Source organism: Gracilinanus agilis, chromosome 1 (genome assembly GCF_016433145.1).
Source record: "Gracilinanus agilis isolate LMUSP501 chromosome 1, AgileGrace, whole genome shotgun sequence".
Taxonomy (NCBI): domain Eukaryota; kingdom Metazoa; phylum Chordata; class Mammalia; order Didelphimorphia; family Didelphidae; genus Gracilinanus; species Gracilinanus agilis.
In genome coordinates, this window is record NC_058130.1 from 341138771 (window position 1) to 341155413 (window position 16643).

At 39.7% G+C, this 16643-nt stretch overlaps 1 protein-coding gene across 1 annotated transcript in view; it reads left to right on the plus strand.

Annotated features, from left to right (window-relative positions):
* Positions 1-15505, plus strand: part of LOC123251555 (ras GTPase-activating-like protein IQGAP2) — a 44162-nt gene extending 28657 nt beyond the window's left edge. The window contains exons 9-18 of the mRNA XM_044680850.1: positions 598-685; positions 2285-2448; positions 3341-3501; positions 5580-5704; positions 6696-6874; positions 7960-8047; positions 9685-9848; positions 10784-10944; positions 13048-13172; positions 15234-15505. Of these exons, the coding sequence (XP_044536785.1) occupies positions 598-685; positions 2285-2448; positions 3341-3501; positions 5580-5704; positions 6696-6874; positions 7960-8047; positions 9685-9848; positions 10784-10944; positions 13048-13172; positions 15234-15505 (1527 nt within the window). The remainder of the gene's footprint in view (positions 1-597; positions 686-2284; positions 2449-3340; positions 3502-5579; positions 5705-6695; positions 6875-7959; positions 8048-9684; positions 9849-10783; positions 10945-13047; positions 13173-15233) is intronic.
* Positions 15506-16643: the final 1138 nt, after the last annotated feature.

The following is a 16643-nucleotide window of genomic DNA, read 5'->3' on the forward strand; positions in this document are numbered from 1 at the left end:
ATATCTTTACTTAAAGTTATGCAATATGAAATTATTGGCATCAAAATGTATTCTTCATGCAATAATTGTTCAAAAAAAGGCTTAACTTCCCTTCCTTCCACTCCACTCACCCATGTGGCCAGAACTTTCACCCAGGATTCATTCTTTTCCCCTGAAAGTAGCAGTGTTCACAAATTCATGCCTCCTATGGTTAATTTATTCTAGCCTACATTCATCTAGATGAAAAAAGTTTCACCTTTGTATAATAAACCCAATTGCTATGTCTGAGATGAGGATTAATAAAAAAAAAAAGTAGCGCCCATGATAGCATTTTCTCCAAATTGTACAGTAGGAGTGGCAACCACTGCAGTATCTTCACCACCAAACTCACAAATAGAATTATGTAAAATTAGAGATGACAAACTATTGAGGAACAAAACAAATATGGTTTAAAAATATTGAACAACAGTAAGAAAAAGGAATCTTGATTCTGCATCTTTTAAGCCCATATTTGGCATGAGAATCAGTGACATAGTTGAAAAATTTTACCTTAAGGACATAACTCTTTAAAACCTATTTGCTATTTTGGGAAGATTCAGTGAAGATATTGTTTTTCAGATTATCCTTCTGTCTGAAGAAGAAAGAGATGCCTACCAGGACCTACTGACCCAAGTGGAAATACAAGGAACCATTTATAAAATCAACAGTAAGTCATTTTGTGAAGGAAGTACTTTATATTTTCTAGGTGATGGCCTGAAGTAGAGGAAAAGTGAAAACAGATGTCTTGCCCAATTGTATTTTTTGAAAGAAAGATAATATAGAAAAGGTTATTATTGCTAATGAGAATAGATATTTGTCTGGCTATTTTTCATTAAACTTGAAGGGTCCATAGAGTTTTTGCTTCTCAATTTTTAAAGTCCCTCACTAGTCAGTACAATGTTTTCCTAATCAGTTTTAAAACACCACTTCTACTTGTAAATATACTGGGACTTTGAATTTTGTTGTGGTTTCTATTCACAGTTTCAATTCTGAATCTTTTAATTGACTTCATGATTCAAACTTATTTTTTTACTATATAGGGTCTTTCAAATTTTTCTTGAATTTCTTTTTTGTTTTGTTTTTAATCTTTGGATATCATGATTTAGACTTGATTAATTTATTTTTACTCTATTGTACCTTTTCAATTTGCTTGGATTTCTCTTTGTTTTCCTGTTTTGAATCTTTGTATGTCCTATTTGAATATTAATCATTTTTTGATCAAGAAAGAGCCTATAGATCCTTGTCCAGTATAATGTATTGCTGTTTTAATCTTAAAGTGATAGCCGTTCCTTTGTTTCATTTAAAACCTATCTCTCCACTGCACAAAGTTCAAAGTGTGTAAAAATTGTTTTCTTTCAGCTTGCATAGGTTTACTCCAAGTCAGTGAGATCATTGATAGGCAACAGAAAGGTGTGCTCATTCAGATTTGAATCCTACCGTTCTGATGCCTTCTAGATTCATGCAGCTAAATTCCTCATGGTACCTAAAGAGTGGTGTGACTCTAAAGAACATCAATCTCGTGAATTAAAATGAGCATAAGCTAGTTTAGATTACTCCATCTGCTTTTATTACCCCTACTAATACAAGTCATTTCTCTCTGAACTCCACTACAGACAGTACCCAAGTGAATCTAAATTGCCCATAAATCCTAGAGACTCAACAGATTCCCAGTGTAAGGGAAGTGTATTGGGACCTATAGTAGACACTTATGCTTTGAAATAACAATTCCAACTATAAAAATAGATACATAGTCTGTGAAATGGGCACATATATAAAGAGGCATTAGTGCCAATGAGAATAAAAAATGAAGCGTTAAAGACAGAAGTAGATATTTGAGAGAAGAGAAGAAAATAGTACAAAGTGTTATTTTGAAGTTAAAATTGAGATGTAGAAATAGTATAGATACCTTTCACAATTTTCGATCATTTGCAAACACTGAAAAACAAAGCTTACTACACAACTAAGGTATCTATCACTGCAAATTGTCTTCAAGGTAGAAGCCTTTTTCAGTCCCTGTTGGGGAATTCCCTTGGTAAGCTAAAAGAGTATATGGCAATAGCTGATCTTTGATTCATGTTGAAAATTAATGAGACCTTCCTTGTGCAGCACCTCATGGTATGGTCTAGCCACAAAAACCAGGCTCGTTCTCCCCCTAAGAGTAAAGATCATTGTGATCTTTAAGCCCATTCCGGGAGAGAGACAATGGGAAAGAACCCCAAGAAAGTAAGGTGAGATTCTGACTGCCATGGCATGCTTGTCCTTCCAGGGCTTGCTGCTATCGATGAAATCAATGCTGTGATTCGAGAAGGTCATCCCAGTGACACCATGACTGCACTCATGAAACCTGAGGCCCAGCTCCCTCCCGTCCTTCCATTCGCTGCCGTTATGTATCAGAATGAACTGTTCAGCCTTCAGAAAGAGAACTCCTTGGTAAGTGCAGAAGGACTCTGGCGGCATGACTGTCTCAGAGTGGAGTGTTTGGTTAGAAGAGCGGAATCATCTTGAAAATGAGGTGTCGCCCTAGGATCATTTCCTATGATCTCAGAATGTCCAGAAAGGTGGTGAGACATTCAGGCCATTCCCAGAATCTACTTGCTCTTCCCTTAAGGTAATGATTGCCTAGAAAGCCTAGGCACTACGTTGTCCGGACTGCCATGACAGCCTGTCCCGTGGATGTTGCATTGGACCCGGGGGTCATGCAGGCTGCGTTTCCAGTGGGGCCTCAGACACTCCGTAGCTGGGTGATCCCGAGCTAATCGCTTAACCCCAATGGCCTAGCCCTTACCACTTTTCTGCCTTGGATTCTCTACTTCACATTGATTCTAGGAGGGAAGGGAAGGGATTTAAGAAATAGACTGACTTTGGAACAGTCAGGCAAGTAGGAGGAAAGCCTGGAAAGGGCAACACCGTGAAAGTGGAGTCCTTGTGACCTTACTTAAGTGACATAACCCCCATTGCCTAGTCCTTCCCATACTTGGATACATTTGCACAGTATTGATTTGAAAACGGAAGGTTAGGGATTAAAAAAAGACAGCGTTCCAAATCTTAAAGGGAAATATCTGGAATAATGCCACCGCTGCATGTGGCATTCATTATTCCATGTGGCCCTCATAATCAACTTGCAGAAATGGCAGCTGTTGCAGTTATCATGGGCTACAGTGTTATTCCTTGTTTTGTATCCACTCTAAAGGGAAATGTGTTTAATTGGAGGTTTTTTTGGTTTTTTTTTCTCACGTGTGGATGTTTTGTTTTTTTTTTTTTTTTAATGATAATTTGTATAATGCTGGGAAAATTTTCCTCATTGATTTATGGTTTCCTACAGAGCTACCTGGACCCTGAGGAGCTGTCCACAAGAATAGAAATGGTGTCAGGTGTTGTCTTGCTTAATCAGGCTTTGGAAAGTGAGGATCTCGTGTCAATACAGAATCATCTCCAAAATCCCTCAATAGGTTTTAATAACCTGGAGGAAGACCACCTGGAAAGGTAAGGGATCCTTCGTTCCTTTCAGCTCTTTGTAAATGGTAGAGGTGAGATTCTGCTATCCTTTACTTCCGGGGACCTCCAGGCTCAAGGATGCATACCTTCCAGTGGAGCCTCTTTTGAAATGTTTTGTTTTCTGATCTTGTGTGGAAGTGCTAGGAACGCTCAAGTAGGTTGTCTGCACCGTATTTCCTTTTTTGAAAACGTGGACCCGTTTTATTCAACTGTATTTGATATGAGGGAAGATGGCACCTTGACATTTCACATCCTTTATAGTGAAGTTGGTACTTGGGGCCTTCTGACAATTAGGAGAGGTCATGTTAGAGGCTCAAGAAGAAGTCATCAGGACCTGCTTTTGAGTCCTGTATCGCCTGGCTGAGCCAGACCAAGTTGAGCTCTCAGGGTCTAAGGCAACTCTCTGCACTGGTAGATCTGATCACTTTCACCCACCCTGATGGCATCCCCATCTGGCTGTCCCAGAACCTGCTCTCAAAGGGAAGAAGCAGACATTGAAAAGAACAGGTTTCCTTTGGCTTTTTCCTTGGGACACACTAGAAAAGGGTCCTAGATATCAGATCCCCACCTTCAGCTGCTTTTCCTTTCATTTGGTGCTCCCAGAACCCCCTTCTGGACAGCAAAGACCCAAGAGCCATTACTGTGGGATAGACGGATGTTCTAAACCCAGGTGAAAAGCTTGAGAAACATTCCTGAATGTGGGAGAGAACAAACCCAGGATACTTTTGATTCACGCTGCACAGGCTTTTCATCATTTATATTGGTGACCACCACAGGGTATTGCCTTACCTCTCCCAGTTTTGAAATTTGGTGAAATTTCCCACCTCACACACCTCAACCTGCCACCCCAAAAGGGAGCCTAGGAAGTAGAGAGGAAAGATATGTTAGAGGACAGCTAACCCAGTCTCCTTTTTAACCGAAAAGGAAACTGAGGCTCAGGTAGATTTATTTGTTTTGCCTTGTGGTCCCACGGGGGCGCGGGGGAGGGGGGTAGTAAATGCTAGCTTAAAGATTTTGAAAAATCCTTTACCTCACATCTTAGGATCCATATTACACTTTGATTCTGAGGCAAAAGAGCAATAAGGGCTAGAGAATCCAGATGAAGTGACATGTCCAGGGTTAGGCAGCTAGGAAGTGTTTGGGGTCATCTTGGAATCCATGCCCCTCCCCTCTCTCAGCATGGCTCTCAATCCACAGAGCCACCTTGTTATCTCTCGGGTAAGGATTTTAATCCAGCGGTTTTGACTCCAAATTCTGCGTTCATAATAGGAAAACAAAGTCTGTGCAGAGAACCAAGGCACTAGTGTGACTTGGATGGAGATAAACATTTCAATCTTGAGAAGACCATGCTTGCCTTACAGTCCAGGAGAGTGATTTGTCACGTACACTTGTGCAGAAAGAAACTCTGTTACAGTTGTCCAATCTTATGCATTCTACATACCCAGCATCTCTTTAGATGCTATAGTCTATTGAAATGGAGACCATGGAAACGAGCCCTTCATCAGGTTTCACTTAGATAATAACAAAAAATTCTTTATTACTTTTTTCATTGTTTGAATCCCCCATCTTCTATCGGTTCTAAGGCAGAAGAACAACAAGGGCTGGCCAAGTTGGGGCTATGATTTACCCATGGTCCGAGACTCCTCCTACCTACCCTTCTGTGCTCTCGGGGCAGAGACCTTCCTTCCCTGAGCCTCCCCTTGTCAGCATGCTCCCACCTGGAAGTCACTTTACGTGTACTGTAAATGTTTTTCCTTCCCTGTGTAACCCCCTCATAAGGTGAGGCTTCCTTGTGGTCAGAGACTATTTGGTTTTGTCTTGTTGTCCTCAAGACCCTCCAGAGCCCAGAAGGCTCTTGACTTCCCAACATAATCATTTTCCACATGCTTATCTAGTGAACCTCACTGAAGAGAGCCACACAGCATTCTGCCTCCCTTTTTCTCATATTGCTCTGCTTCCAATATCTAGCTCTCAGAGTGTCTGTCCTGTTTAGTGGATTTTGTAAGAAGTCAACCGAAAAGGAAAACTAAAGTTAATTGACGCATGGCGACTTTTGTCTTCCGCAGGTATGCTAGCAGGCTCGTGTCCATCAAAAGAGAAGCCTCATCTCAAGAACAAGATCACTTAAGCCGGGATGAAATGCAAAATCTCCTTGATATCGTTAATGTGGAAATTCAAGAAGAAAAAGCATGTAAGTGCAGTCACTTTGGTTTTTCAGAATGTTTGAGAATGTCAGTATTCTGGATAATTGAAGGGTTGACTCTTACAAAGAAAATCCATCCCACCACCAGCTTGGGGCCTAAAGCATTTAAGTGGCATTGGCAAATACTCTCTACTTTCTTTTTCCTGTAGCCTACCTAAACATCCTCCGAGGATGAATCATTTTTAAGGCCCCTCTCAATTATTATCCTGACCTGAAAGAATCCTGGCAGAATCAGTTTTTCTCTAAATCCTCAAGTATTAGCCTCAGCTAAGCGAGGCAGAGCCTTGTTTTCCTTTCTTTAGGCCACTGAGACATGTAAATAATTATTTTCCTGCTAAGTAGATATTACATTCATCAACAGAATCTGATTAAACAGGAGGATGGAGGAAAGTGTGAAATGTTGCAATTTTCGTAGTTCTTCAAACTAATATGGCATGAAAGCAATATGCCAATGTGTATAGACCACTGGGTTTGGAGTCAAGAAAACGTGGTTTTTATTCCTGCCTCAGAGGGCTTTAAGCTATGTAACCCTGAGCACATACTCCCAATATTTGTAGACTTCTTCAGCAATAAACCCCATTACTGCCACTTAAGTGACTCAGTGGATAGAAAATATAAAACTGTCACTAAGTTCTCAGTTTGGACACAGGAGGTCCTCAGTTCAGATGTGACTTCAAAGAGGTCTTAACTGTGTGAGCCTGGTCAAGTCACTTTGCCAAAATTGCCTAGCCCTTACTGTTTAGTTGTCTTCGAACTTAATAATACCAAGTCTTAAGACAGAAGGTAAGGACTTAAATACACACACACACACACACACACACACACACACACACACACACACTGAACGAAAAATATTTCTTCCTCATTTTTACCCAGGCAATAATTTAGGGTAAAGCAGGGCAGACTTTCATCATCACAACAATTCTCTTATTTGCTTTTGTTGCTTAAAAATTGCTGTCCATTCCTCTCCCATGTTCAGTGTATGCAGCAGTCCTTGCAATTAATGAAGCCATTAAGGAGGGCATCGCAGAGCAGACTCTAGTAACTCTGAAGAATCCAAAGGCCGGTTTAACCTCTGTTGATGATAACCTCTCTTCAAATTATCAAGAGGGACTTTGGGGAGCCAAGCAGAAAAAAGAAGAGATTGCAAAAGTGGAGGTACTTCATGAGATAATGAGTAAATGTAAAATGTAGTTCACCGTGTGCCCAGTTGTTAGAAATATAACAGAGTTGTCAGCTGGATAAAAGTGAACACTGGGAAGATATTTGAAGTATTTCTTATTAATCCTTAACCAGTCAGGGCACGAACAGAAGAATCTGAAAGTATAAAATGAGGTAAAAGAATGTGAATCCAAATGCCCAAAATGCATGAGGAACTCACAGTTTTACTGAAGATTGCAGGGAAAGTACTAGGAGATAGGGAATCCTTTACTTTGAAAGATCTAGAACCGAGATGGTGAACCTATGGCATGTGTGCCAAAGGTGGCACAGAGAAACCTCTCTGTGGCCATAGGGAGCATCCCCTGCACACTGTCTTCCCTGCCCCTGAGCACTTCTCAAGTCTAGTTTTCATGGAAGGCTCATGTTCTTTCTTGAGAAAATCTCAACCCTAGCTATATTTTTCCTTCAAGTTATTCCATATGAAATTATGGGCATCAAAATGTGTACGTCATGCAACGGTTGTTCAATAAAGAGGCTTGCTTACCTTCCGTTCCTTCCACTACTCTCACCCATATGGCCAGAACTTGCAGCCAGGATTCATCTTTTCCCCTGAAAGCAACAGTGTTCACAAATTCATGCTTCCGGGGGTTAGTTTATTCCAGACTAGATTCTTCCAGTTGAAAACAGTTTCAGCTTTGTATAATGAGCCCAGTCACTATGTCCTGAAATATGAGGATGGCCAAAAAATAAATAAATAAATAAATAAATGAAAGGTAGCTCCCAGGAGAGCTTTTTCTCCAAGTGGTTTTGGAGGAGTGGCAAACCACTCCAGTATCATTGCCAACAAACTCGCCAATAGAATCATGTAGAGTTATCCACAACAAACAATTGAAGAACCAAACGAATGTGGTTTGACAGATACTGAACAAGAGTAAGAAAAAGTAATCCTGATTTTGTATCTATTCAGCCCACATTTGGCATGAACATCAGTACCACATTTAGAAAGATATTACCTTAAGCACTTAACTCTTTCAAACCTATTTGCTTTTTGGGGAAGATTCAGTGAAGGTATTGTTTTTCAGAGTATCCTTCTGTCTGAAGAAGAAAGAGATGCCTACCAGGACCTACTGACCCAAGTGGAAATACAAGGAATCGTCAATAGAATCAACAGTAAGTGATGCCGTTTTGTGAAGGAACTGCCTTCTGTTTGCTAGGTGATAGCCTGAAGGAGAGGAAAAGTGAAAACGGGTGCCTTGCCCAATTGTAGTTTTCAAAGGAAAAATAATATAGAAAAGGGTAATACTGCTAATGGCAGTAGGTGTTTGTCTGGCTATTTTTCATTGAGCTCTTAGTGGTCCATGGAGTTTGTTGCTCCTCAAATGTTAAAGTCCCTCACTAGTCAGTATAATGTTTTCCTAATCAGTTTCATCACACCACTTCTACTTGTGAATACCTACCTCCACTGGGACTTTGAATTTTGTTGTGGTTTCTGCTCACTTTTTCCATTCTGAATCTTATCGATTTCATGATTCAAACGTATTCTTTTTTACTATATTGGGTCTTTGAATTTTTCTTGAATTTCTGTTTGGTTTTCCGTTTTGAATCTTTGGACATTATGATTCAAACTGAATTTTTTTTAACTATATTGTGGCTTTGCATTTTGCTTGGGTTTCTCTTTGATCGTCTGTTTTGAATCTTTGGAAGTCATGATTGTAATATGAATGATTTTTTGATGAAGAAAGATCCTTTTCCCAGTGGTCATGTATTGGTTTTCCAATCTGAAAGTGACAGCCATTCTTTGTTTCATTTAACACCTGTCTCCATTCTCCACAAAGTTCAGAGTGTGTAAGAATTGTTTTCTTTCAGCTTGCCTAGCTTTAGTCCAAGTCAGTGAGACTATTGGCAGGCAAGAGGAAGGAGTGCTCATGTCAGCTTTGAATCGTACAGTTCTGAAACGTTCTGCATTCATGCAGCTAAATTCCTCATGGTACCAAGAGAAGTGGTGTGACTCTAAAGAACATCAATCTCAGTGAATTAAAATGAGCATAAGCTAGTTTGGATGCCTCCACCTGCATTAATTCTTACCCCCTGCATAATACAAGCCATTTACATCCGGTCTCCAATACAGACAGTCCAGAAATGTATTTGCACTCCCTCCAAGTGAATCGAAATTGCCCACATATCCCAGACCCTCCACAGATCCCAGTGAAAGGGAAGTATATTGGGACCTATAGCCTAGGCACCTGTGCTTTGACATACCAGTTCCGACTATGAAAATTGCCTGGTTGGTGGCTGTGAATTGGGCACATATATAAAGAGGCATTAGTGCCAATGAGAATAAAAAATGAAGCGTTAAAGACAGAAGTAGATATTTGAGAGAAGAGAAGAAAATAATAGTACAAAGTGTTATTTTGAAGTTAACATTGAGAAGTAGAAAAAGCATGGATATCTTTCACAATTTTCGATCATTTGCAAACACTGAAAAACAAAGCTTACTACAACTAAGGTATCTATCACTGCAAATTAGCTTCAAGATAGAAGCCTTTTTCAGTCCCTGTTGGGGAATTCCCTTGGTAAGCAAAAAGAGTATATGGCAATAGCTGATCTTTGATTCATGTTGAAAATTAATGAGACCTTCCTTGTGCAGCACCTCATGGTGTGGTCTAGCCACAAAAACCAGGCTCGTTCTCCCCCTAAGAGTAAAGATCATTGTGATCTTTAAGCCCAGTCCGGGAGAGAGACAATAGGAAAGAACCCCAAGAAAGTAAGGTGAGATCCTGACTGCCATGGCATGCTTGTCCTTCCAGGGCTTGCTGCTATCGATGAAATCAATGCTGTGATTCGAGAAGGTCATCCCAGTGACACCATGACTGCACTCATGAAACTTGAGGCCCAGCTCCCTCCCGTCCTTCCATTCGCTGCCGTTATGTATCAGAATGAACTGTTCAGCCTTCAGAAAGAGAACTCCTTGGTAAGTGCAGAAGGACTCTGGCGGCATGACTGTCTCAGAGTGGAGTGTTTGGTTAGAAGAGCGGAATCATCTTGAAAATGAGGTGTCGCCCTAGGATCATTTCCTATGATCTCAGAATGTCCAGAAAGGTGGTGAGACATTCAGGCCATTCCCAGAATCTACTTGCTCTTCCCTTAAGGTAATGATTGCCTAGAAAGCCTAGGCACTACGTTGTCCGGACTGCCATGACAGCCTGTCCCGTGGATGTTGCATTGGACCCGGGGGTCATGCAGGCTGCGTTTCCAGTGGGGCCTCAGACACTCCGTAGCTGGGTGATCCCGAGCTAATCGCTTAACCCCAATGGCCTAGCCCTTACCACTTTTCTGCCTTGGAATCTCTACTTCACATTGATTCTAGGAGAGAAGGGAAGGGATTTAAGAAATAGACTGACTTGGAACAGTCAGGCAAGTAGTAGGAAAACCTGAAAAGCACAACGCCACGAAATGTTGAGGCTGTGTGACCTTACTTAACCCCCATTGCCTTGACCTTCTCATTCTTTTAACTTGGAACCAATGCACAGTATTGATTTTGATCCAGAAGGTAAAGTAATTAAAAAAAAAAAGCATTCTAAACTTTAGCTCACTATATCTGAAATAATCCCACTGCTCCATGTGGCATTATCCCATGTGGCCCTCCTTATCAGCCTGTACAAATATCCCCTATTGATGTCGTTTTCGACTACACTGTTATTCCTTGTTTTCCATCCTTGTTATTCTTCTTATGTAATGTTACTCCTTTTCATTTCATTTTCTCAAGTTTTGACCATGGCACCCCCAGCAGAAATTGGTTTAATGAAGGTTTTTTTTTTTTTATTACATATGGGTTTTGTTTTGTTTTTAATGCTAATTTGTTTCAAGCTGGGAAAATGTTCCTCATTGACATATGTTCTCCTACAGAACTACCTGGCCCCTGAACAGGTCTCCATGACAATAGAAATGGTGTCAGGTATTGTTTTGCTTAATCAGGCATTGGAAACTGAGGATGTTGTGTCAATACAGAATCATCTCCAAAATCCCTCAATAGGCTTCACTAAAGTGGATGACAAACACTTGGAACGGTAAGAGATCCTTTATTCCTTTCAGCTCTTTAAGGTAAATGGTAGAGGTGAGATTCTGGTATCATTTATTTCCAGGGACTTTCAGTCTCAAGGATGCAGTCCTTCCTGTCAAGCCCTTTTGAAATATTTTGTTTCCTGATCTTACATCTTCCAAGTGGTCATGAAGTGCTAAGAATGCTCATATAGGTTGTCTTCACCGTATTTCCTTTTTGAAATAATGGACCTATTTTCAATGAATTCTGTGTGATATGAGGGAATATGCCACCATGACATAGACATGTTACATCCTTTAATGTAAAGGTGCTACCTGGGGGCTTCTGTCAATTAGGAGAGGTCATGTAACAGGCTGACGAAGAAGTCAGCAGGACCTCAGTTTGAGTCCTGGTATTTGCCTGGGTGATCCAGACCAAGTTGAGCTCTCAGTGTCTAAGGCAACTTTCTGCACTGGTAGATTTGATCCCCTTCACCCACCCTGATGGCATCCCCATCCATCTGTCCCATAACGTGCCATCAAAGAGAAGAAGCAGAAATGGAAAAAAACAAGTTTCCTGTTGCTTTTTCCTTGGGACACAATAGAACAGGATCCTAGATATCAGATCCCCATCCTCAGCTGCTGTTCCTTTCATTTGGTGCTCCCAGAATTCACTCCTGGGCAGCAAAGACACAAGAGCCATTATTGCAAGATGGATGGATATTGTAAAACAAAGTGAAAAGTTTGAGAAACATTCCTGAATGAGGGAGAGAACAAACCCAGGATATCTTTCAGTTATGCTTTATAGGCTTTTCATCATTAATGTTGGTGACCACCAGAAGGGAGATATTGCCATACCTCTCACAGTTGTGAAATTTAATGAAATTCCTCACTTCACTCCCCCCAATCTGCCACCCCAAAGGTGAGTAAGATCTAGAGAGCAAAGATATATTATAGCCAGCTAACCCAGTCACTTCTTTAACAGAAAAGGAAACTGAGGCTTAGGTAGGTTTACTGGCTTTTCCTGTGGTCCTATGGGGGGTAGTAAATCCTATAGTAAGGATTTTTTAACAACCCTTTACCTTACATCTTAAAATCTGTATTGTTCTTTGATTCTTAGGCAAAAAACCAGTAAGGGCTAGAGAATGAAGGAGAAGTGACTTGTCCAGGATTAGGCAGCTAGGAAGTGTCTGGGGTTATCTTCAAATCCAAACCTGCCCCCCTCTCAACCTGCCTCTCAATCCACCAAGCCACCAAGTTGCCTCTAGTGTGAGGATTTTAATCCAGCTCTTCTGACTCCAAATTCTGCAGTCATAATATGGAATCACACTGTGCAGAGAACCAAGACTATGTGACTTAGATGGAGATAAACATTTCTGTCATGAGACTATTTTTGCCCACATGGCCTTTAATGTCCAAGAGATAGATTTGTCATGTACACTTGTACAGAAAGAAACTGTTTCAGTTGTCCAATCTTGTGCATTATACATTCCCAGTATCTCTTAGATGTATAGTCCATTAATCAGGCAACCATGGAAACCAGCCCTTCATCCCTCTCACTTAGACAATAGCAATAAATTCTTTTTTTCTTTTTTTAATATTTTAATCCCTCTCTTTCTATTGGTTCTAAGCCAGAAGAACAACAAGGGCTTGCCAAGTGGGGCTATGATTTACCCAGAGTCACCAAGCTAGAAAGGATCTGAGGCCACTCTACCCTTTTGTTCACTCAGAGGAGGACAGCTACAAGAGACCTTCCTTCTCTGAGCCTTCCATTGTCAGCATGCCAACACTGGAAGTCATTTTACGTGTACTGTAAATGTTCGTCCATTCCTGTGTAATCCCTCATAAGGTTTAGGTTCCTCATGGCAAAAGACTATTTAGTTTTGTCTTGATGCCCTCAAGACACTCCAGTCTTCAAAAGGCTCTTCACTTAACCTACATAATAATTTTCCACATGCTTATATAGTGAATCTCACTGAAGGGCTACACAGCATGCTGCTTCCCTTTTCACATATTGCTTTGCTTCCAACATTTAGCTCTCGGAGTCTCTCAGATTTTGTAAATTTTTTAAGAAGTCAACTAAAGAGGAAAATTTAAATTAATCAATGTATGGTGACTTTTGTGTTCCGCAGGTATGTTAGTGTGCTTGTGTCCATTAAAAGAGAAGCCTCATCTGAAGGACAGCATAACTTCAGCCGGGATGAAATACAGAATGTCCTTGATTTGATTAATGTGGAAATTCAAGAAGAAAAAGGAAGTAAGTGCAGTTAGTTTGGTTTTCCAGAATGGTTGAGAATGTCAGTATTCTGAATAATTTAATGTTTGACTCTACCCAATGGTTTAATCATTTTTTAATTGCAGCCCATTTTTGAAGACAATTCTAATATTTATTACATTATTTTTGTCTTAATAAATGGAAAGTCAATCAAAACAAGTATTGTTTTCAAGTCAGAAAAGAGGTAAGAGGTAGGCGGCAAATGGAGTTAAATTCCTTTGTGAGAGTCACTCGGTTAGGCTAGATATGAATCTAGGCCTCAACCCCTGTTTTCAGACTCTGATCCACAGCCAAGTGACCTTTCTCTCTCAAATATTTCTAAAGGTGTCTTTTACATGGCAATGAATATAACTTAACACTTTCTTGACTGTATAGTTCTGATCATCATTATGATCACTGATGATGATAGAAATGTAAAGGATGTGGGATATTGGGCTAAACATTTAGTCAGCCAAGGAAACAGTATCGAATAATCAAAATATCTGATATATTTTACAGTGTATAAAGTGCTGAATTCATAATCAAGAAGGTCCAAGGTCTAATCTTGTCTCACATCCTGACTAGATCTATGACCCTGGGCCAGTGATCTGCCTCAGTTTCCTCAATCCCAATATGGGAGAAATAATAGTACCTAGCTCTCAGGATTGTTATAAGAATCAAAGGAGATGATATTTAGGTAGCACTTAGCACAGTTCCTGTCACCTAGTATGTGTAGAATTCATCCTTGTTCCCTTTCTTTGAACAAGTTGCTGATACTTTCTTAGATTCCTGTGAGTTTCAAAATAGATAAAAAGCAGGAGTCTTGATTTCTAGTCCCAGCTATGTCACTAAACCCTTTGGGACTGTTGGAAAAATGATTTCTTCCCTATGGGCCTCAATTTCTTAATCTGTACAGTGAGAATTTGGCAGGAAATAAGCTCCAAGCTCCACTGTGGAATATGTCAAGGTTTATTTTCTTATATTTGCTGCCACCTACTCTCATCATTGTTCTCATCCCAGCCTTGGTCACCTTCTTTGACTTGTCAGCAATGACTCATCGTAATTTCTCTGAAGTCACATACTTTGTGTGGCATCTTTTTCCTCTTTTTGTCTGATGCTTTTGACATTGTTTTCTTGCCCTCTTTCTTGGAATATTATGGGTCAAGAAAGTCCACCCCGCCAGCAACTCAGTTGTAACATATATGGCTTTGATAAATACTCAATACGTTATTTTCCTGTAGCATATCTTAATGTCATTTTTAAGAAGTCTCTTAATTATTGTCCTGAGCTAAAAGAATCCTGGAATTGAGAAGCAGTTTCTATATAAATTAATCAGGTATTAGCCTCAGCTAAATTAGGTAGAGCCTTAATTTCTATTTTTGTAGGCCATTGATATATGTAAATTATTATTTTCCTGCTAAGTAGATATTACATTCATCAACAGAATCTGATTAAACAGGGGGATGGAGGAAAGTGTGAAATGTTGCAATTTTTGTAGTTCTTACAACCAATATGGCATAAAAGCAATATGCCAATGTGTATAGACCACTGGGTTTGGAGTCAAGAAAACATGGCTTTAATTCCTGCCTCAGATGGGTTTTAGCTATGTAACCCTGAGCACATACTCCCAATATTTGTAGACTTCTTCAGCAATAAAACCTATTACTGGCACTTAAGTGACTCAGTGGATGGAAAACACAAACTGTCACTAAGTTCTCAGTGTGGAGACAGGAGATCTTCAGTTCAGATGGGACGTCAAAGAGGTCTTAACTGTGTGAGCCTGGTCAAGTCACTTTGCCAAAATTGCCTAGCCCTTACTGTTTAGCTGTCTTCGAACTTAATAATTAATACCAAGTCTAAGACAGAAAGTGAGGACTTAAATACACACACACACACACACACACACACACACACACAAACACACACTGAACGAAAAATATTTCTTCCTTATTTTTATCCATGCAATAATTTAAGGTAAAGCAGGGCAGACTTTCATTATCACAACAATTCTCTTATTTGCTTTTGTTGCTTAAAAAATGCTGTCTATTCCTCTCCCATGTTCAGTGTATGCAGCAGTCCTTGCAATTAATGAAGCCATCAAGGAGGGCGTCGCAGAGCAGACTCTAGTAACTCTGAAGAATCCAAAGGCCGGTTTAACCTCTCTTGATGATAACCTCTCTTCAAATTATCAAGAGGGACTTTGGGGAGCCAAGCAGAAAAAAGAAGAGATTGCAAAAGTGGAGGTACTTCATGAGATAATGAGTAAATATAAAATGGAGTTCACTGTGTGCCCAGTTGTTAGAAATATAACAGAGTTGTCAGCTGAAAAAGAGTGACTATTAGGAAGATATTTGAAGTATTTCTTATTAATCCGTAACCAGTACGGCCACGAACAAAAGAATCTAAAAGTATAAAATGAGGTAAAAGAATTTGAATTCAAATGCTAAACATGCAAGAGCAACTCATGGTTTTATTGAAGATCAAAAGAATAGTGCTAGGAGATATGGAAAAAATAGATAGGACAGGGAATCCTTTACTTTGAAAGACCTAGAACTGAGATAGTGAACCTATCCCATGTATGCCAAAGACAGTACAGAGATATCTCTCTGTGGGTATAGGGAGCATCTCCTGCACATTTTCATGGAATCCTCAAGTTCCTCATGTTGTGTCTTATGAAAATCTCAATCCTAGCTATATTTTTCCTTAAAGTTATTCAATATGAAAGTAAGGGCATCAAAATGTGTCCTTCAAGTAGCAATTGTTCAACACAAAGGCTTAACCTTTCTTCCTTCCACTCTCCTCACCCATATTGCCAGAATTTTCACCCAGGATTTATTCTTTTCACCTAAAATCAGTTGTATTCACTAATTCCTGCCTCCCATGGTTAGTTTATTCCAGTCTAGATTCATCTGTGTGAAAAAAATTTCAGCTTTGTATAATAAGCCCAGTCTCGAAGTTCTGAGATGAGGATTAATTTAAAAAAGAAATTAGCTCCCATGAGAGCTTTTTCTCCAAGTTGTTTTGGAGGAGTGACAAACCACTCTAGTGTCTTTGCAACAAACTAGAAAATAAAATGTAGAATTAGACACAACAAACAATTGAAGAAGAAAATAATGTGATTTTATAAATATTGAGCAATGGTAACAGAAAAGAATTTTGTTTCTGTATCTTTTAAGCCCATATTTGGCTTGAGAATCAGTGCCACATTTTGAAAGATTTTACCTTAAGAACTCAACTCTTTAAAATTGATTTCCTTTTTTGGCGGGATTCAGTGGAAGTATTGTTTTTCAGGGTATCTTTCTGTCTGAAGAAGAAAGAGATGAATACCAGGACCTACTGACACAAGTAGAAATCCAAGGAACTATTAATAGAATCAACAGTAAGTGATGACATTTTGTGAAAAAATTGCTTTATATTTGCTAGATGATGACCTGGAGTAGAGGAAAAATGAAAATGGATGCCTTGCCCAATTAT